General features: G+C 44.9%; 1 protein-coding gene across 1 annotated transcript in view; it reads right to left on the minus strand.

Moving 5' to 3' along the window:
* MAP4 (microtubule associated protein 4) overlaps positions 1–22,841 on the minus strand; it is a 140,787-nt gene that overhangs the window by 17,490 nt on the left and 100,456 nt on the right. The window contains exons 10-13 of the mRNA XM_045297704.1: positions 20,062–20,107; positions 11,201–12,702; positions 2,917–3,020; positions 1,879–2,094 (exon numbers count right to left, since the gene is read on the minus strand). Of these exons, the coding sequence (XP_045153639.1) occupies positions 1,879–2,094; positions 2,917–3,020; positions 11,201–12,702; positions 20,062–20,107 (1,868 nt within the window). The remainder of the gene's footprint in view (positions 1–1,878; positions 2,095–2,916; positions 3,021–11,200; positions 12,703–20,061; positions 20,108–22,841) is intronic.

The following is a 22,841-nucleotide window of genomic DNA, read 5'->3' on the forward strand; positions in this document are numbered from 1 at the left end:
GTTCTGGGTGGAACACGGCACAGAATTTCCTGCCGAGGAATGGCTTCTCTCTGACTGCCTTTAAACCTGAAGACTAACTCAAAAACTCTCTGGAGATCCCTTCCAGTTGAGCACTGGGACCATCGAGTCCCAAACACACTGTCATGGAGTTGATTCCAACTGACAGCAGGGTTTTGTAGGCTTTCCATCTTTACAGGAGCCGCCAGCCTCACCGTGGGCCTGTGGAGCAGCTGGTGGGTGTGACTGGATGGCCCTGACCTTACGGTTTGCAGTCTCATGATCAGCGGACAGCTCCCCCAGGGCTCCTGGCTGAAGCATCTAGTGGAGTCTCACGATTTTGTTGGGAATAGCAGGACTGGTAAAGGGTCGGACAACGGACACTGCCTCGGGGCAGAAGCCTCTAAGGGCTGCGTCCTGTTTAGCTGTCAGGCTCCTGGTGTCAGCCAGCTGCAGAACCAGCCTGCTTACCTGGCTGGAGCCTCACTGCTGGTCCTCGACTTTTGTTCCCTCCTCTGCCAGAAGTAGACTTGTTTTAATCATTTTACTGGGAGCTTTACTGTTTAATCACTTACTTTTCTAAAATGTTATTTTTCCTATCAAAGGATAAAAATATGTTTAATTAGAAATTAGACCTTATCTTTTTCTCTTTTTAATCTCGTAGAAAGTTTCTATTTTTTATCTAGAAACAAGCAAGAGTAATAATTATAAAGCAGATCACCTCCTCCAGGCCAGCTGTATCTCGAGATGCTATCTAAAAGCCACAGGCAGGAAGGGATCTGTGTCCACAAGGCCTGGAGCAAGCGTCAGCACAGGAGTTACACCCATGTGCAGACAATGAAAATAATGTATGTAAAGAGACTGGTATACCACACTTCATTTAAATACAAAAAGTGTAACGGTCACCCAGTGCCCTGCTCTCCCTGTGCACCCCACCCTACTCCTGCTGAATAAGCAAGTTGTGTCTCCACCTTCTTCACAGGCTGATGTTCTCTGCTTGGCCTCTGCCTTTTCATTCCAATAAATTGTTTCCTACAGAAGGAGAGAAGCAGCAAGTGAGGTACTTGAGGGCCCTCTGGTGCTGGCATTCCTGAGCTGTGACAGAATCTCTGTTGGTTACAGTTTTAGCCCAGACTAGAATTTCTAGGGTTTATCTGTTTTCTGTAGAAGATGAAGTTAAGACGCTGACATTTAAATCCAGGACACTATTTCCGCCCCTCCAAAAATTTAATGTATAACTGTAAGTTAACTGAAGGGACCTTTCTCAAATGAAACAAGATGACGGAGTTGGAACAGTCACGGAGAAAGGCAGCCCACAGCCTCTTCCTGGAACAATCCTGTCAAGCTCCTGCTGCTCCAGTGTGAGCAGTTTCTGGGCAACTGAGTGTGGATGACCTCCCAACACTCCAGACAGAGCCCAGCGAGACGAGAGACAGCTGAACAAGGAAGTCATCCAAAGGAAGTCATCCCGTGACTCTGGGAACTGCCGAGGTGCACCGAAGAACCAGAGCTATGGATGAAAGCCATTTGGGCACGGTGACCGAGGGGATGGGCAAAGAGTTCAACTGGATAAGGAAAGGACTCCCCAAAGGATAGCATGAGGAGACTGGTTCGTGTTTAAATGGGTGAAGGGTTAAAGAAAACGCTGGGAAAAAGGAAGAGAAACTCAGGTAGATAGAACATTGCAATCAACCAGGGCAGGGAGGTGTCAAAGTGTGAAGAACTTCAGCATGAAATGGCTGCATCACCAGATCTCCACATTAATGTCCACCCATCCTTCCCTTGCCTTTTGTCAACTCCACCAGCAACAAGAGTGAGCCTGTCTGTCTCACAGTTAAGACAGGAAGACTGCCCTGCAACGGGACTTAGACAACCACTTACCTTTGACTTCCCGTCTCTTGAAGGTAAGGTGGAAGGCCTGGCAGTGGCAGCAGCAGGGCGTTTGGGCGGGGCAGCGGCTACTGAACCTGAAGCAAGGCTCATGGGTTTTTTATTCGGCCCACCAAGGGTGGTGGGAGCTGGCTGCTTAGGGCTAGAAGTGGACTGTGGTTTGGCTTTCGAAGTTGAAGTCTTTGCAGGTTGAGTGGTGGCCAAAGGCTTTAGGGTTGATTTGATGTTTTGTTTTTTATTTTTTTAAAGGCCAACATTAAACACAGACAAGAATAAAAACAAATGAAAAAAAATGTATAAATTGCATAATTCAAAGAAAAAAATACAAGCAATGAGGATAGATGCAACTAAAAATTAGCATTTCTTTCTTCTGAGTTCAGTAAATGGTGGGATTAAATCAAGATATTTAGAAATGTTTTTTTAATAACAGTGACCCTGGAATGGAAGGTTGGCAGCTGAAGATTTAAATTCTGTGATAGCTTTAAAAGTTTAAACTTTTGGTGGCTGTAATAAATTTAAAAAAAAACACCCCCTCACCACCACCCCCAATCAGCAGATGCTGCTGCTATAATGACCTGCACCTCCATGGGGCAACAGGAATGTCCTGTTTCAAGACCACATGAAGGTGTGACCTCGGGCAGAGTCTTCAGTCAGTACAAATATTAAGCTATGATCCATCCTGAAGACCCGTCTTCCCTTTTCATGCACTTGGATTTCAGACTCTATTTCTGAACGGTCTTTCAATCACTTAATTTCACCTTGTTAAGGGAAGTAAGACACAACCCTTATAGAACATTTTGACATGTACTCCAGGTGAGGAGATCAAAGGCAGAGGTTGGAAGGTTTGGATTAAGGCACTGTGGTAAAACAAGAATACAGAATATTTTCTAAGCATGTACAAATTTGAGATAGGGCTCATAGCAGCTCAGAAAAAAGAAATCTCAATATTCACGATTGAAGCAATAGCAAAAGATACTACATCTAAAAAAATCACAGCGGTAGAAGATGCCGCACCATCCTGGTACCTACCTTTGTTTTCTTCTCTGGGCTTGGTGGGAGCTCCTTATTTGGAGGGGTGGTGATGTCATTTCCAGTCACACTCACGGTCGGCCGTCCTTCTTCTGGCTTGGCTACTCCAAAAAGGCGAAAGGGTAGAAATTATGCTCAGCAAACGTCTTTCACACCCAGTTAGAACATGCAAGCCTAGTGGAGACACACCACGAACTAGCATTGCATTCTGGAAGAAGCCTACAGTGCTTCTGCCACTGAAGTGTGGACAAGCCTCTCAAGTTCTCCTCATTGTGAAAGAGAACAGTTGTAGACTCCAGAGATCAGGGAGTCAGTCCCCGTGGAGAAGTCACTGCAGTGGAGTCTCTACAAATGGTCAATGGAATAAAATGGCTCTTGAACTCTGGATTCCAATCTCTAGAGCCCAGCAAAGAGGCTTTTGTCACCCAATCACTAGCTGGAACATACAGGGGACAAAGATCTCTTCTACTGGAGCCTATCTCATGGAATAAAGGTTGCTGAAAGGTGGGGTGGGAGCTAGGAGATCATCCAATGTCCTACCTGCACTTCCTTTCCCTGTGAAGCTCCATTCTATGAAGGCTGCAAGATTACCTCGACCCAGTTCTAACAGTGACCCAGATTCCCAACAAGGCCGAGGAGGATCCACGGAGCACAGCAGCCACCAAGGGCCAAAACTAAAGTCCCAACTCCACACTCCCTTCCTCCAAAACCACAAGAAACGTTAAAGGACAAATCACACACACACACACACACACACACAGACGACACTGAAACTCCTATCAAAGACAAATTTATATAAAAATTATGTAAATAAATGCCCAAAACCAATCATTACAAAGGTCAGCAACCCACTAGAAAAATGGTCAGAATATTTTGAACTAAGAAGGATCCCTAATCTTAAGTAGGAGAAAGGAAAATGAAAACCATAGTGAAATGTTACTTTTGACCTATATTTTATCAAAATCCCTGACGTCTAAAACTAATCGTTAGAGACAACTGATAGGACCCATAGGCAAAGCAGTCTGGTGGCAATGAAAAAAATTACTAGTGCAGATAAAACTCAATCCAGAGACCCAGCTTCTAGAAGTATAAAAAAATATTGGTGACAAGTCTGTACTTTCTAAATTTTGTAATCTGGCAAGTCATGTGTATTAAAAAATTCCAAATTGAAAGTGTCAACTACATTTAAACGTAAGTATATAAAGTGTTCTCTACTATTTAGAATCTATTACTGTTATTAATAATAACGACCTATATGTGTCATAAAAACTGATAAAACCTTGAGAAAAATTATGTGTGGTCATCACTCTTTGTACACAATACCAGATACAAATCTGAGTGTGAAATTACCTCATTCCTCCCAAATTCTCTTCTTCACTGTATGGTTCTCAAGAAGGCCTTTCCCAATAACAGAAGAAAAGTGCTTTGGGAGAAATACTTATCGGAAGACCAAGCTCTGTACCCGCAGTATCACACATGTATAATTTTACAGAAAATGCTCGTCTTTTTTTTTAAAAGGTGGTGTTTTATTTTTCCCTCCTCCTCTTCTCTCTCCATTCCTCTAACCATCCAAGTCTGCTTCTTTTGGTATATGAACATCTTTTATCTTAATTCTTTATGCGATTGACTAACTTCACTCAGCATAGTATCTTCTCAATCTATCCATGTTATGAAGTGTTGAACAATTTCATCATGCTTCTTCACTGATGTGCTGCAGTCCACTGCATGTATGTACCAAGGTTGATGTAGCCATTCCTCCACGGAGAGGGAGGGAGGTTGTTCCCAACTTCTTGCTAGTGTGACCAGTGTTGAGAGAAACATGAGTGCACATACATCAGCTCCTGTTTTTAAAAAATTTAACTTATTATTCATTGGGTTTTAATACATACTTATATTCCAGAGTTCAATCACATCAAGTAGAGTTGTATAATCCACTCCCTCACGGAACTCTTGATTCTGCTTGCTGTGCCTACAGGTTCACCAGTCCTGGGTTTCATCTACCAACACGCAGAAAGCCTCTCACACAACTTCAAGAAGGTGACCTCTGAGATACACCTTAATACAAACAGACCAAAACGAAACCAAACAATGCAAACCCAAAGCAGAGACAATTCTGGAAACCACATCAGGTCCAGCCTGCATCATTTGTGGGGGGAGATACACTGACCCAAGTTTTAACTGTTCCATCACATTGATGCCTTTGCTCTTCTATACTACTTCTTCCCAGGTGCTCTGTTTGGTGACCACTTCCTCCCTCAGCCCCTGCTTGCTCCTTCTTTCTTTAGAGTATGCACCGAGTGGAGAGACTGTGGGGTCATGGAGTGCTTCTCTGAGGAAGTGCCCTGCAACTTTCCATACAGAGGTTGTACAGTTTTATAGTCTTTATTTGCTCCACCTGAAAAGGATGTGCACTCTGTTGCTATTGGATAAAGTACTCTAAAAATGTCAATGAAATGTTTGATGGTGGTGTTAAATATTTAAACATTTTTAACTAGTATTTAGGCTAGTAAAACAACAACAACAAAAAAACCCCACACACCCAGAACCAATTTACTGCCACCAAGTCATTTCCAGCTCATAGTAACTGTCTAAGACAGGGTAGAAGCGGCCCTGTGGATTTTCCAGACTATTACAATCTTTCTGGTCCTTCTCCTGGGGGAGTTGGGTTTGAGCAGCCCGGAGCGTGACCACTCCAGGAGTTGGGTTATTCCTATTTAGTGCAGTAATTCCAACAATTGTTGCGTGGGGGGTACAAGTCACAAACTGTAATTGTAAATTTATCTATTTCTCTTTAGCTCTTTCAGCTTTTGATTATTGAACTCGAGGCTCTTTGGCATACAGACTTAGCATCTGAAAGACTGCTTGACAGAGTAACCCTTTATGTCTTGTTCTGATATTTGTCTGTTTTCTCTAATAGTAATATAACTACTGCTACCTTTAAAGAACCAATGTTAACATATACTTTCTTCATGTGTTTATACATTCACATTAACTATGACTTCTGTTTACCCTGCTTATCCTCTAGTTTAAAACTACAACGTCTTCAGTATTTCCTCTTCCTACATATGCTTAGTATGTCAGCCGGTGCTTTCATTTTTGCCCTGATCATCAAAAACAATTGAAGATAGAACGGTGTTCCTTGTTGATGGCTGGTTCTGACTCACAGGGACCCCATGTACAAGAGGAAAACACTGTCTGCTTGTTTCTGCACCATCCCACAACTGGTGTCATGTGGAAAAGCCGATGGCTGCAGTCAGTCACTGTGTCAGTTCACTTTGCTCAAGGTCTTCCCCTTTTCACGGACTCCCTATTTTGCAAGCATGATATCCCTTTCCAGGGACAGGGCCCACATGGGTGAGCCAGCCTCATTCTGAGAAGCATGCTGGCTAGACTTCTTCCAACAGCAATTAGTTGTTTTGGAGGGGTTGGTAATTTTAATATTTTTTGTCAATACCATAAACTCAAATGCATCCATTCTTTTTTGGTCTCTCTTATTCAGTGCGGCTCTGAACAAAAACGTTAGACATTTTGTTTCTGTCTTTTTTTCATACTGTTGTTTAGATTGAGTGAACTCTATTAATCCTGTCCTCAAGTTTACTGATTCTATCCTCTACTACTGAACCTATCCAATGGGTTTATTTTGATTATAATTTTGACATCTATAATTTCCATTGTTATTTTTCATAACTTCTATATCCTTGCTAAGATGTACTACTTTTTCATGTTTGAAATCATTATTGCTGGTTGAAGCAATTTTATGATGGCTGCTTTAAAAATTCTTTTCACATAATTCCATTTTATGTCTCCTCTCAACATTGACACCGATAGTTTTTTTCTTACTCAAGTTGTGATTTTCCTGGTTCTTGGTATGACTAGTGATTTTTTGGAGATTTAAAAAATTGTATTCTGCACATTTTGAATATTAGCATAAGAGACACTTGATCCCATTATTTTAATTATGGGCCGCCATTCTTATGAGCTGCAGATCCAAGGATCCAAGGGCCCTCATTTCTAGAGCACAAGCAATGCAATTCTGGTCTTCTGCGTGTTCTTCTGATGGGGCTCTCACACATTTCTTGCTGGTGGTTGCCCGCAAGGTCTAACAGCACTTCCCCAGGGACACTGCACATCTCTAGGTAGGTGCTAGGCTCATCGGATGGAGAGCATTTCCCTTGGCTTGTTCTCTAATCACCTTCCACAGTACTGGTAAGACTTCCTGCTTGATTTCTGCTACTGCTATTAGAGGAAGGAAGTGCATACCCGAGCCAGCTCCAGCATAGCGGTGTGTGGGATGTTAAGAAATAGGAGGGCTGGGCATCCTACCACTGGGTAGAAGGCGAGGAGACACCAGGACTTCAAGTGCCACTAGTGAGACCTGAGGAGTCCCGGTCACACGGCGATTAAGTGCTTGGCTGCTAACGGAAAGGTCGGCAGTTTATTCACCAGCAGTTCCACGGGAACAAGATGGCAGTCTGCTTCTGGTAAGATTTACGGCCTCGGAAACCTTTCAGGACATTTCTACTCTGTCCCCCTGAGTTGGAATAGACTGACAACTGGTTTACTGTTAAATGCTGCTACCTGCCACCTCGTAAGGGGGCAGAGAATGGGTCTCCCTGGGGTTGATACTAGAGTGGGCAGATTGGCATAGCAGCAGCTTTGATGTGTGAAGTGAGCAAAGGATAAGATCCACTACTACGCTGGGTATGGGTTGGGGAATAGGGTTCCCCTTTCTTGGCCCTTTAGGTCAGCAAGAATAGGCTTTTGTTTTATTTTAGGTCTCTACTTGCTGACAAGGAACCCTGGTACCACAGTGGTTATGAGTTGGGCTGCTAATCACAAGGTCAGTTGTTCAAAACCACCAGTCAGAAGATGGAACTTTCTACTCTTGTAAAGAGTTACAGTCTTGTAAAGAGTTGCAGAATTTTATACTTGCTGGCAATTGCCGTTTGTAGGGTTCTCTAGTGCCCAGCCTGGTGGATATCCATGCAAGATTAAAATAAAACCCATGGAATTCCCCACACTGCTGTTCCTTTAAGTCCTGAGGTCTCTGGCCCATGTTTCTTTCCACTTTTCAGCAACTCTCTCTGTGTCTCACCCCTGTGTCTCACCTCACATCTAATCAGTTTTCAAGTGTGACTGACTATAGGGCTCTTTTGTGCCCAGCCTGGTTGGTATACACATGGGGATACAACAACACTGACACTTATTTGTATAGGACAGTTCTGCTCTGTCCTACAGGGTCTCTATTGAGAGGGGAACTGAATCGTTGGCAGGGAGTTTGGTCTATCATGTCCTCCATGTTTCCCCTGCCACTACCTGAATCAAACTGTCTTAACAAGACCTTAGGACTTTAATCAGAGACTGTCTCATAGTTCATCTTGCTACTGAGCACAGACAGGTGAGCCTTCCCAAACACTTCAGGCCTCTTTATTTGGGAGATTATCATAGGCAGTCAAGCATAGTTCTTGAACATGGGAGTACAATTTAAATTTCTTAGTGGGTCATTTTAAGTGCAGCAAAATTAGGTTCTCAACAACTTTCCAGAATTCCCTCCCATTATTTCTTGCCACATACATACAGCTGGCTTTGACATGTTTGTTCAGTCTGTGTGCTCTTCTTCAGACCCACCCACTGCCATCCAGTATTTGCTGGCTCACAGAGGCCCTTTGTATAGCTTCCAAGATGCCAAACTTTACGAGGGCAGATAGTCACAATTTTCTTTCTCTGAGCAGCTGGGGTTTGAGTCCACCTTGCGGTTGGCAGTTCAAGGTACCCAGCAGTGCCACAAGGGCTCCTTGCCCTTCTCTGTAGACACTTCTTAACCAAGAAGCCTGTGGTACCTGGCATACAGTTAACTGTACTAAGGTGGCCAACTGAACCAACTGGGGTCACAAAACAAACCCCCCAGTGCCAACGGTTCCATCAGATCCATGTAGGGTCTGAGTCTGTGCATCTTCACAGAAGCACACAGCCTCATCGTTCTCCCCGGGGCTGGCTGGGGGTCTGACGACTAACCGTATGGTTAGCAGCCCAAGGCTCACTTGACAGCACCGCTGCTTGCTCTCCTTTCAATGGCGGCAGAGAAAGGGCAGGAAACCACTTTGGAACCCCGAGCGCTAAGGCATCATAAATACGGCCACCCCTTGTCTGTACAGAGGAGGCGAGATGGTAGAGTTCGGGAAAGGATGGGACTAGAGCACGTGTACAGTGAAAAGCACGGGGACACAATAGCTGCATCCTGGGTCCCCTCCTTGCCATCACAGTCCTCAGATTGTTCCACGGCTTGTCAATAAATTCCTTTTTATGAATTCCCAAGGGTGTTTCTTTTCCCTGCTATTAAATGATTCCATAAAAAGGACCCCAAACACCAGTCACTGTTCTTTTATGTAACACATGCTCCCTAAGCTTCATACCTTTGCTTACAGGAGTCCCTTGGCTGAAAGGCTTTCCCTCTGAGAAACTTAACTCATTGTTAGGTGCCTTGGTGTCCAAGGCCCAGCTCTAATGCCACCTCTTCCCCAAATGTCCATGATTAACAACCCCTCAGCCCCACCCTAGGGTGTCACGGATAGCCATTAACTCTCGATATTTATTTATTTATATGCCACACCAAAGAGACCTTAAGTAGCTTGAGAACAAAGAGAATTCCCGGTGTCCAGATAAAGGACTGAGGAGCTCTGGTGGCGCTGTGGGTTCCGTGTTGAGAACTGACACGTCAGGGGTTCAGACCCGTCAGCCAATTCACAGGAGGAAGACTAAGCTGTCAGTTCCCAAGAGGATTTGCAATCTCGGGAGCCCCCAGAAGCAGTCCGACTCTGTCCTGAAGGTTGCTGTGAGTCGGAACCGACCTGACAGCAGCAGGTTTGGTTTTCTAGTTAGATACGTGGCTAGCATATGACCACACACACTTAAAAATGACCCATTTAATGAACGACTGTGTCTTGTTATGTACACAGTGTTAGGCAGAGTCGGCACTGAAATTTTGATCTGCTAAGTGGATCAGTCATTGGAAGGTTTTTCCTATTTGCGTGAATGGCAGGTACAGTTCTGAAATAAAAGGACAAAAGCATTCACTCATTTCCTCTCGCAGGCATTCACACCTCACAGGGCACCTGGTGATCAGTACAGAGATGATGCAATCCCGCCACAAACAGTTTACGGATCTTGCCACAGTGAGAAGCAAGGACAGCACACAGAGGCCTCCTGAATCAGAGAGGGACCACGAAGCTTCTCCTTCCCTGTCTAGATCAGTTATAAAGCAAACCAGGTTCCACCACCACCCTCCTCTAGAAAATACAGCCTCTGAAGGGAAAAAAGTGAAAATGTCATGGAAGTATACTAAGAGAAGTGAAAGATGAAACAGGTCAATAAAAAAACCAAGCCCAAACCCAAATTCCAGCAAAGCACACTCTTTTAAGTGCTCACAAACAAGCTGGGGCATCGTGGCCCTTTGTGCTCACATAGGACTGGGAAGAGCCAACAAGCTGTTTTTGGACCACCCACAGGAGACCTGAATGATGGGGGAGGGGAGAGAAAGGAGGGCCAAGAAGAAAGACCCAGAGGCAGCCACAGACTACAGCATTCAGCTGTTACTCCGTGCAAGTCTCTCCTCCTCCACCTCCTCTCTCCTTTCCCTCGCCTCCCCCGCCACACAAGTCCTCTCAACAAGGAGAAGGAGGAGGAGAAAACAAGACTCAAGATCGGGTCAAACACGAGGAACAGGCAAAGAATATTAAACAGCTCGGCCCCACAAGGCTCTTTTTCATCACGAACAAAAGCAAACGGAAAACAGAGCTTACACCCAGACTACTATTTAATGAGAGGAGGTCAGAGCTGATAAAACCATTGTGAAGCTACACAAAGTGACAGGTTTTTCCAGCGAGGACATCAATCAGTTGTGATTGGATGATTTAGAGCTCAGGAATCATCTGGTTCAAACCATCAGGGAGCTGAGGGGTGAGAGGAAGGGGAAGGGGTGGGCAGGGTGACACGGGGTCAAGTGAAGGGCTCTATTTTTTATGCCCGCCCCCTCCCTCGGCCTCATCGCCCCTGACCCCCTCAGCACACATCTTCAGTGTACACGGTCAGGCCAGCACACATTCACTTTGTTCTCTTTCCTGTCTTGCTCCCAGCCACCCTCCAGAGCAAGGAGGCCACGCTGTCCCCAGGCAGTCACAGAGCCCAGCAATAGCAGGCTGCCACAGGCTTCCGCCTGGAACCCATCACTTTGGTTCCTTCCGTGCTGTGTGCCTGTTCCCCGTGGAGGCAAAATGTAGAAACATACCATCACGTGGGGCCTCTTCACACAAGAGCGACGGAGTGCTCTGGGTCGCACTGCCCTCGATCTCTTTCTTCCCTGCTAGAGCGGTTGCTGCTGGCTGTTTCTCATCTCCCTGGCAGGCCTGCGAGCGCGGATCATCAGTTCTTGCTGCACTAACATCATCTCGGGTCTGCCCCTTGCTGCTTCCTTCAGGAATCTGTTCCAACTTACTGTGGAGGTGTAGCCCGGCAGGGCCTGCTGCTTTCTCCCCAGAGCTGCTGCTGCTGCTCAAGTTGGTCAGTTCTTCTCTCTTCTCGGCCACTGGTTCTTCACAGATGAAAGGGGGTATCTCTTTAACAGAGAGGACGGGCAGCTCCCCGGGGTCCAGTGTGCAGTTGGGTGTCTGCTCCTCAGCCACTGTCATGGAGCGCCTCATTGCAGAAGCCCCCGATTTCCTGGGTGTAGCATTAGGTATTGGGCTACTGGTGGGGGGCAGCAGGCCGGAAGATAGCTCTTCTCTGGCAGGGAGTTCAGGGTACTTATCTGCAAGGTTAACAGCTGGGGGAACTGAGAGGTGAGAACATTCAGACAGGGCCCTGCGTATTGCCTTCTTCTGCTGGGGGGCTTGGCCGAGCAAAGCCCCCTCCTCTGTAGAACTCACTTTCTCCATTTCCTTATCATGGTCTCTGGAATGAGAACTTGCATTCAAACGCTCCTGTGCGAACTCCACCATAGTGATGGGGGGGATGCCAGGAGGGGAATGCTCGATAGTGGGGGCTACGTGGGGCCCAGCCTCTGTCAGTGGGGACTCACAGTCAGCCAGCCCAAAGTGCTCTTTCATGACTCCAATCGCCGGGCAGCCAGGGCTAATGCCATCCTTCTTCTTCCCTGGAGCTGTTTCCCCCTGAGGACCTGGAGCCACTGAATGGAAATTGGGGTTCCAAACACTGGTTTCTTGCTCCTTCACAGAGTCGAAGGGGCCATCAGAAGCCCCTGGGAAATCCGGGTCTGGCCGGCTTTTGGTGTCTATCCTGTTTCCCCCAGTTATCTTCCCTTGAACTGTGGCTTTGTTTGTGTCTGACCCCTGTGTGGGTCCCAGATGGGACTCAGCTGTCTCCGAACGCGCTGGAGTCCCCTCCGAGGGCGAGCATTTGTCTGAAATCACACAGCCGCTCTCAAGGTGACCGGGGGTGGGGTGGTACTCCTTGTCCTGCACTTCGGTGCCCAGTCCTTTGTCTGGCTTCCCCTCAGAGCAGCATCGCCTCTTCGGCTCCAGGAAGCCGGCGTTTCTCACGAGCCCATCTCCCAGCTGCCTGTCCACGCTGACACTCAGTCCGATCTCATTCAGCTTGCCCTCTGTCCTCTGCCACTCAAATCCGGCTGGACTGAATTCTTTTGGGGAGTCCATTTGGCACTCGGCAGGCTTGCCTTTACACAGCTGGCTGTATGTGGTGGTGAGAGAGGCTGGCTGCTTGTCGGAGAGCGACATCACCCGACTCTTTCCCTCGCTGCTCTCCCTCGCGCTCCTGGAGCTCTACCACCACCTCTGATCACACGGAGCTTGCAGTGACATCACACCAAGTCCCCAGTATTGATGACAACACTGCTCTTTCCCCCAATCCCTCTCTCGCCTCCAGCAGCTGGGAGCTGAGTGTGATTTATGAGCGTGAAGGAGATGGAGAGAGAGAGAGAAAGGAACCTGCTGCTGCTTTCTGCACAACGAAATGCCACAGTGAAAAGGAAAATGCCACTTCCTGTTAATGAGCCCTCTGTTGAGATCTGCATTTTCAATTCAGGCGCCGAGGATAGTAATTAGGCTGGCTTTCACTGACACAGACACATGGGGAACCCACCCGTTCACTTAGTTCACTGATTTGATACTCTGCCCACACTTCCCTACTCACCCACTCAAACACCAGTTTAAACAAGCAAGACTCACTTGCCAATCTCCAGCCATAACCCATAAAGAACAATGATTCCAGAAAATAGCTCTAAGTTTCACTTAATGAGAAAACCACCTTAATAGAATATCAAAACTGGAGGCACTCCCTTCTCAGAGGAAGCGTGGGTCTGCTGTCATAGCAACTCATCAAACTCCACTTGAAAAGTGAGCTGGGTGGGGCTTGAAGGCCCAGGGAGAGCTCCGTCTAGATTTATTTATCTGCATTGTGGGAAGTTTTGATGGAGGGTGTTCATTTAAAGGTTTCAGTGATCTGTGGGCTAGACCGGAGCATGTGCACAGCTATAGCTAAGAGATAAGAGCCCATGATACACAGAATCCAGGAACAGGAATGGGAGTAGTGATACTAAAAGGGTAGGGGGAAGGTGGGGAAAGGAGGGAAGGGGGGATGGATCTCGATGATTGACACATAAACACACACACACAAACAACCCCCCCCCAGGGGGATGAATAACAGAAACCGTGGGGGAAGGGAGACAGCAGTCCATATAAGATATGAAAAAATAATTTATAATCTATCGAGGGGTCAAGAGGGTGGGGGTGGGGAAGGAGGGTAAAAAGAGGAGCTGATACCAAGGGCTCAATAGAAAGTAATGCCTACAAAATAATGATGGCAACATATGTATAGATACGCTTCAAACAAATGTTGTATGAGTTGTTATAAGAGCTGTAAGAGCCCCCAAGAAAATGATCCTTTAATGATAAGTAAATAAACCAAGGTTTCAGTGATCAAGGCTCAGGGAACAAGACACTTGTTGGACAACACATCCATCCCACTGTGACACCGGCGCCTGGTCCCCCTTGGTTCCTAAGGCAATCTGGGCCACTCCCCCTCCTGCCGCCCAGCACTGGCGGAGCAGATCATCTTCCTCTCCGTTGTTCTGGAACTTCAAGGCTTGGGCAATCTGTGTCTTGGACTTGACCACCCAGCAGAGCATCTACCCCATGTAACACTGCCTGGTCCTTAGCGCCCTGGGCTTCCATCCAGCAAACTACATTCACGCGCCAGGAATCCATAGGAAAAGTGCCTGGGGTGGGGTGGGGGTGACTTCAGTTTAGGAACTGGTCACACTGGACCAGGAAGACAGAGGGTTTTTGAGGCCTATTCTAGCCTTTAAGTCACCAACAACGGTTAGCAGCCGAGGTGAACTTTAAAAAAATAAGCTCCTTGTCATCAAGTGCACCTAGTTGGCTGCAGTTTTTTAATAATGTGTTTGGGGGGGGGGGAATTAATCAAGATTTTCCCATGTTTGGTTTATAAATTGTGAAGAGACGACCAAGCCCCACTCAGGAAAGGTTACCCACTAAGGCCTCTGTGCCCAAGCACTTGCCCCTATCACAGTGCTCTTATCACTTGCACCCTTTACTCAAATCCTCAACTGGAGCGCCGGGCAAACCTTAAGACGCCTTTTGCAGTAACTCCACAGTACACGTGGACACGCTCATGGGCAGTGCTGTGATGTTGAACAAAGTGTGACTTCAGTTTAATCTCCGTCTTGAAAGTAAACTGAGCCTCATATACATGTCTCCTTCCTCTTGACCTCAGGAGGTGTGCAGTAATGCACGCTAAAGCACTGATAAACACCCCTTTGTCAAAGAGTAATTTATGGCGAAGGGCAGGGCGGAAGTGAGGCTATCTAAAAAATAAAGGAGGTGTGTACACAGGTCACGATTATCATTAGTAATGGGAAACAGTAAGACTGAGTACAGTCTTCAAATAAAAGTGCCATTTTGACTTTCTTACGCTTTTTTTACACGTATTTTTAACAGACTAACACGTGATGAAAGTGGGGGTATAGGAGGTTGTGGTGCAGTATGATGACGCCAGAGCAAAACTTATGAATCAGGTAATTTCAACAATGCCATCCACTAAAAACTGACCATATCTTCCCAAACACACATACACCTACCTCAATTCATTGATACTTTTGCTCTTTGGTTGGTGGTGGGGGTGGGGTGGGGGAGGGGAGTAAAACTAGACTGAGTCAGATGATGAGATTGTGTTCAAGTTTTAATACTTATATCTCAATAAAAAAGGTTCAAGCATGCATTTAAGGAATTGCAGGCCTGTTGCAATGTCCAACTCAAAAAACAGTTTTAACTTGGGCCTCAGGGACCAGTATGTTCAGTAAGTCCTGCCGTTTCATAAATTGTTCCTTAAAGTCAAATGATTTTTAATTGCAGCCAGCCTTGCCACACTCTCCATCATCACCTTCTCCATTAAAAAAAGTCTCAGGCAATAATTAGAACTTTAAGTCTTGGCTACTAAATGTGGTGAAGAAAGCTGATGGTGCCCGGCTATCAAAAGATATAGCATTTGGGGGTCTTAAAGGCTTGAAGGTAAACAAGCAGCCATCTAGCTGAGAAGCAACAAAGCCCACATGTAACAAAGGCACCAGCCTGAGAAGTCTAAGGGATCAGGTATCAGACATCAAAGACCCAGAACAGAAAACCCCATCAATGTGAATGAGGGGGAGAGCGGAGTGAATACCCAAAGCCCATCTGTAGACAATTGGACATGCGCTTACAGAAGGGTCGCAGGGAGGAGATGAGCAAGTCGGTGCAGTATAGCACCAATGAAACATACAACTTTTCTCTAGTTCTTTAATGCTCTTCCCCCACCCCCCTCCCCACTATCATGATCATGATACAAATCGGGCTAGACCAGAGCATGTACATAGGTACAGATAAGAGTTGGAAACACAGGGAATCCAGGACAGATAAACCCCTCAGGACCAACAATTAGAATAGGGATACCAGGAGGGTAAGGGGAAGGTGGGGAAAGAAAAGGGGGAACCGATCACAAGATCACAATGATCTACATATAATCCCCTCCCTGGGGGATGGACAACAGAAAAGTGGGTGCAGGGAGACATAGGTCAGTGTAAGACATGAAAAAATAATAACTTATAAATTATCAAGTGTTTGTGAGGGAGGGAGGGTGGTGTCGGAAGGGGGAAAAAGGGGGAAGCTGATAACAAGGGCTCAAGTAGAAAGAAAATGTTTTTAAAATGATGATGGCAACAAATATACAAATGTGCTTGACACAATGGATGGATGGATTGTGATAAGAGCTGGCTGAGCTCCCAATAAAATGATTTAAAAAAAAGAAAGAAAGTCTTGACTACTTTTAATTCCCATATACAAAATAAAAAAAAAAAATGAAACAAAAGCCCCCTCCCTGACTTAGGAACTGTCATCTACTCACAGTGACCCGACAGAACAGAGTAGAGTGTCTCAGAGGGTTTTCAAGGCGGTGGCATCTTTGTGGGAACAGCGCGCCTCATCATTTCCTGTAGAGCAGCGCACCAGCCAAATTAACGAACCAAACTAAAAACAAGAAGCTGATACCAAGGGCTCAAGTAGAAAGAAAATGTTTTGAAAATGGCCAAAAGGCCAGGAGCAGCAACCAGGGCAATGAAGCAAGCTGGTTACAATGGAGCCTGTACTCCAGATCATATTTCAAACACACTACTGATTAAAATATGGTCAATCTGAGGGAAGATAATGATGGGGTTAGCACCGGGCTACTAAGCCAAGCACAGATCTCAAGAGACCTCAGAGCTACAAGATTCTACCATCAGAAAAGGAGTGGGGGTAGGTGGGGGGCGGGGTGGAGTGGAGGTGGGTTGTGGCCAAGAGAGTAAACTATAAACCCAGGGGGGAAACTCAGACTAGAGGTGAATGCCCAACACATCTTGTTTACCATATGCTCAGGTTTACACCCATGTTTGATGCTCACCCAGTGGTCTGACTGCAGTAGAAAAACATAAGGAGTTATAGGAATCTACCTCTCCTTTAAGTCTGATGATTCTCAGTCATCGAGCTGACACCAACTCATAGTGACCCTCTAGGACGGGGTAGAACGGCCTTGTGAGTTTCTGAGGCCTTAACTGTGCAACTTTCTCCTGCAGCGTGACAGGGGTTTCTGACTGCTGGCCCTGTGATTAGTAGCCCAACGTATGTGTAACCACGGCACCACCAGGACTCCCTCGGTCTGATTAGGGAAATGCAAATACAGCATTTAGAATGGCAAAACATGATTCTATGTGACGTAGATTTTATCACTCCCAGTTAGGGATTTAATATACTATGTGGGACCCTTCTGATATAAGAGGTCGGCAAAACAAATCTCTATAACCGACTGCAATGGATAATGAACAGAAAATAGAAAAAGAAAAACTCATTCTAATAATGTGAGGATTTCCTACCCCAAATCCTTTTTAGGACAAGGGTTACTTTTCATTAAAAACAGTGCTTCAAGGACAAGAATAATATGCAATGGGTAGAAGCCTGGAATGCCTCGAACCCAATCTCCTCCTTTTGCAGAGGAGCAAAAGGAAAGTGTGGTTTGCCTGAGTTCAGGGGTGAGTTAATGGAAAAAGCAGATATAAGATTCCGAGTCTCCAACCGCCAGCCCTCTCAAACCACTCAGCAAAAATTCACCTTAGCCGCTGATCCTTTTTATAATGTTTCTTTTTTGCTTAATGAAGAAAAGGACTTCAAGTTTCTATCTGCAATTATAATTTATCTTTTTTTGTGCTGTATTCAAATCCCCAAATGAATATACGGTGTGTTTGTGTGTGTGTGTGTGTGTGTGTGTGTGTGTGTGTGTGTGTGCTGGAAATGGGGATGGGGGGGAGAAGATCATGCTGAGATTGAATGTGTTGAGCCTAACTGTAGGTCCAAGAGGATGCTGGCCATTAAAAGATGCAAGCATTTTGAACTGGGAGGTGATAAGAAGAGAAAGGGCCAAGTGATCCAGTTCTAAGCCTTGTTTTATCTTGTAAATTTGAAAAGTGTTGAATCAATAGTCCTATTATCTGTAAGAAAATATAGTTATATTCTTACTCAGAAACAAAAGGAAAGTAAGAAACCACCTTCTGCTCAGACGCAAAGGAGTCCAGACTCAAACTCAGACCCACGGAGCCTAAAATTCTGTAGGCAAGGGACATTCCAAAAAGATGCCACCTCTCTAGGTGGGTTGAAGACACAGTCACCTTCTGTTTGTGTACTTCCATAGTCTATAGCTCACACTTCTATTACAGAACTTCTCCCACTAGAACTAAAGCTTCCATATGTATCTCTTCCCTCTGGGATCTCTGAGGAACAGAGAATGTATTTTAAGAATCTACTCCTAGAATGTAGGAGTTATCTTACTTAACTCAAGGCACTGCCACAGAGTTGGTTCCAACTCATAGCAACCCTGTCGGACAGGGTAGAACTGCCCGGGAGTAGAAAGCCTCTGTCGTTCTCCCAAGGAGCGAGCAGCTGGTGGTATTGTGCTGCTGGCCTTGCAGTTAGCACTAAGCCCAATGTGTAACCACTGTTAAATGAACTGAACCAACCAACATTAAGGATTTACATTGTTACTGAGTGTTCACTATGCAGAAGACCAATCTAGGCCACGCTTTTACGAAAATTACATCTTTTGTCTAACGCACTCAAATTGCCATCAGTTAAATAGATAAAAGACTGGCTCACTTCACTGGAAGCATCACAAGTGGAAATGAGTGTCCCTTTATAATTTTTAAGAAGTAAAGATATCGGCAAAGCTGAAAATCACAAGCTAAGACTAGAAGTTATTCTATCAATTGTTTTCTGGATGCTCTAGGCTACTGTCACCCAGAAGGGAAAAGTGGAAGGTGAGGAAGAGGGACAATGTCCTCTTAAAGAAGGAGAACGACACTGTTTGATATTTTTCAAAGAATATTTAGATGCTAGGGCTCAAATGAGGTGAATGGTAGGTAGCACTCACCACATAGGATTCTGTGAAGAATAAAATAGGTTAAGGCAGTGCTGAAGTAAGTTTCAATAAATGGTAGTTATATTTAGCCATCTGACATATAAGATTTCCTAGTAAATGTCATCAATATCCAGTTGGTAAAGAGATAAAAACCAAGCAAGTCAGATAAAGAGCGGGTGAGCGGGAGAAGACATTAGGAAAGCAACTTCACAAATGGCCCTAGAGTTAAGATACCACCAAATAAGTACCTCTCTCTCCAGTGTCAAATAGTAACAAGTTTTAAAATTACACAGCAAAACAAAAAAACCCACTTCATCTGCTGAACATATTTTATTTATGTACAAGGGCCCTTGAAACTGCTAGAATTTTGGGTTTATAAATTACTTCAAGTTTCACACCAAAACTTCCCACCATAAACCGACATTCCTGGCTGCTGGAAGGCAGTTGACGGGCTCAAGCAAATGGAGAAAGAAACGAAGCCAGATAAAAAGGAGACCAGCTCTCTCTCGGCAAAGCAAAGGGGGGACCTTCGTATTTTCAGGGGTCTGTGGTGTGGTGGGTTATCAAGTGGGCTGCTAACCGTAAGGTCGGCAGTCTGAACCCATCAGCTGTTCTGTGCGGGAAACATGAAGAGTTACGCCCTTGGAAACCCACAGGGGCACTCCTACTTTGTGCTCTGACTTGATGGCGGTGGGTTGCTGCTGCTAGGAGAACGTACGGGACACTGGTGGCACAGAGGGTAAGTGCCTGGCTGCTAACCAAAAGGCCAGTGGTTAGCACCCACCAGTCCTCTGTGGGGAAAAAAAAGACTTGGTAATTTGCTCCCACTTACAAAAAACCCTATGTGGCAGCTCTACCCTGTCAGTACAAGGTCACTAAGCATCTGAATGAACTTGACACACACAACACAAGCAGCCTGTCTCACTCACAGTAATGGACGTCCCAAGTGCACTGTCACTCCCAACTCTAGGTGCCAACACTTCCTTTGGGCTTCCCGCACAGCAAATAATGTGAAGCAACTGCAGAAATTACATCCGCTATGGACCACCCTTTCAAGCTTCCTGTCCCCCAAACACAGTCCCCACGGGAATTCCTTGCGGAGTAACCATCTTTTCTGATATACACTTAGACTTCCTGAAGTAGCTCATCAATCCTCCTTGCTAGATCAAAATGCTTTACCATGTGATGAAACCTCCTGCTGACGTTTCACTAATTTGAGACTGGCCTGGGAAACATCAGGAGAGCAAACAGTAAGAAATAGAGTCCTTTTCTATAAGACTAGCTAATGATAATTTGTGATTTAAAAAGTATCATTAGGTACCATATAATTATAAAGCACCATGCTGAGTACTCAAATATTTATTCATATACAAATAAACTGAACATAGGCTCTATCTTGAGAATTCCAATTCTAATTCAACCTCTGATTCACAAAAATGTCTATTTCTCTAGCTATCAAAGTGTTTCCATAGTGCCTAAGAAACAGACAACAAACTCCCTGCCATCAAGTTGATTCTGACTCGGAGCGATCCTATAGGACAGAGTAGAACTGTCCTTGTGAGAACTGTCTTTCTGAGACTGTATAACTCTTTACAGGAGAGGAAAGCTTTATCTTTCTCCCACAGAGAGGCTGGTGGTTTTGAACTGCTGACCACGCGATGAGCAGCCCAACGCGTAACCACTACACCACCAGGGCTACTTATTATTTTCCTGCTTTATGGTTTATATGCACGTTTTATACTGATAGGATTTCTAGCGTATGATGTTGTTGTTTGTTGTCACATGCCACAGAGTTGATTCTGACTCAGAGCTGCCCGCAGGGTTTTCTGGGCTAATCCTGGTACCTCACCAGGCCTTTTCCCATGGAACTGCCGAGTGGGTTCAAACTGCCAACCACTTCACCACTTCACTGTCTACTTTCAGGGCTCTTGGGTGGTGCTCACATGAATATATATGTACACACACATACATAAGACATTTACTACTTGTCAAGCACCATTTTTTTATTTTTAAGAATCTAAAAATCTCTGGAAGTTTCTTCTGAGGCCAAAGAGAGGAAAACATGGCTTTAAGGTTAGAAAGATTTGAGTTTCGATCTTAGCGCTAGTACTTCACTATCTGCATGACCTTAACTTTAAGAATCTCTCTATTTGCTCACCTGTGAAAGAGAGAGAGTCTTTATTACTACTGCAGTAAGGCTAGCATATACAAGGTGGCTTCAAAAAGCTGGTCAAAATTTCACTGATCTTTTAATTCTATTTTCCACGAACTTTTCTAAGTCCCTTCATATATTACATAGTTAAATTAAAATACAAACTGTAATTGGGGAGCTGATATCAGGGGCTCAAGTGGGAAGAGAATGCTTTGAAAGGGATGATGGCAGAATATGTGAAAATGTGCTTGACACACTGGATGAATGTATGGATTGTGATAAGAGATGTAAGAGCCCCCAGTAATAAAAGTACTTAAAAAAATACAAACCGTACCTACGAGTCAATCAACTGGTAACCAGGTACAGAACAGTTTGCTCAAATATTTAAAACAATGGATAACACCATCTGATCACAAGATAAATGAGGACAGGATATGTAGAATCATTGGCAATCTTGGGACAGGGGAATAGCATGAATAATTCAAAATAAGAAAAAACTTATTAAGAACAGCTCTCACATGAGTCATGGATGACCACCCAAGCAAATACATGACATGTTGGAGAATGGACACAAAGGTTGGCCTGTGCCCAGGCACCATTACAAAATCCTCACATGACCCCGTCCATTAGGTGGGAGCCTAATTTACTGTGAATTCTCATCTAGAAAATCAATGAAATACTGAAGGAAGACAAAGTGGTAAAATCACTCATTCACTGACAATGACTCGATCCCAACTCACAGTGACCTTGCACTACACTATCCAGTGATCAGAGAGTAGCACTCTTTTCTTTGTTTTGATATGGAAAGATCTCGTAGGTTTATGGTTGAGTCTAAAAGGCAAAGCATAGAGCAGCAGGTATATCTCTTTTGCTAAAAAGCATGTATGTCATTGCTTGTTTATGCATAAACTACTGTCTAGAAGGGTTAATAAAATACTGCTAACATTAATTATCTCTGGGCAGAGGAACCAGGACTGGGGTTGATGGAGGGGGAAGGACTGTGTAGTTTACTCTATACTCCTGTGTTTTTATTACTTATTTTAAAAATTAGTGGAAAATATTTTTAACTAATTTTTTTGAAAGTATGGATTGTCCTTAGAGAAAAAGGCTGTCTCAGACAAGTAGCAATCCATTTGGTCCTAAATTCTATCACCCACCGTTTACAATCTGCAGGGTCACACCTAAAGTGTAGTCTCAAGCCTGCACTGGCCAAAAACAAGGGGCCCCAAAGCTCTGCAGCACCTGCCTTGCTTCCTGATGAAGAGCACACCTTATGCGTTTCTTCGGAAATACCGAGCAAAAGAGATGGCTACGTTTTTACGAAGCTTCTGTGTTGACCTGTTGTATCACAGCTGACATAAAGGAAACTCGGTAACTGGTCAGAGATTTTTAACAGATGCTGAAAAGCCCTATACATACTATTTAATGGTTTGCCTTGACAAATAGGATAGCTAATAAAAGATAAAAACAGAAAAGATGAGAGTATCTTATGAAAATATTACTTTTTCTTATTCTCAATTACATTGTTGTATGTATTTCTTACTAGGTACAAATGCATGCACAGTGCAAGCTTCATCTGAAAGGAACAAGTCCATGCCATGCAGAACACAATCCCACGATCAAATCTCCCCCAAAGTCTGACCGGCTACCACAACCAATTGGTGCTTTTGTTCTTTCCAGAGTTAGTAGCGACGGCATGCAGCGGGGATAACAGTGATTAAGAAATAGTGTCATTTGTTGTCCGTGAAAAAGCTCCAAGGCCAGGAAGCGGATTCTCTGAAGGCTGGACCAGAGGAGGCCTGATTAA

Source organism: Echinops telfairi, unplaced genomic scaffold (genome assembly GCF_000313985.2).
Source record: "Echinops telfairi isolate 266 unplaced genomic scaffold, ASM31398v2 ScPeMD7_7420;HRSCAF=8458, whole genome shotgun sequence".
Lineage (NCBI taxonomy): Eukaryota > Metazoa > Chordata > Mammalia > Afrosoricida > Tenrecidae > Echinops > Echinops telfairi.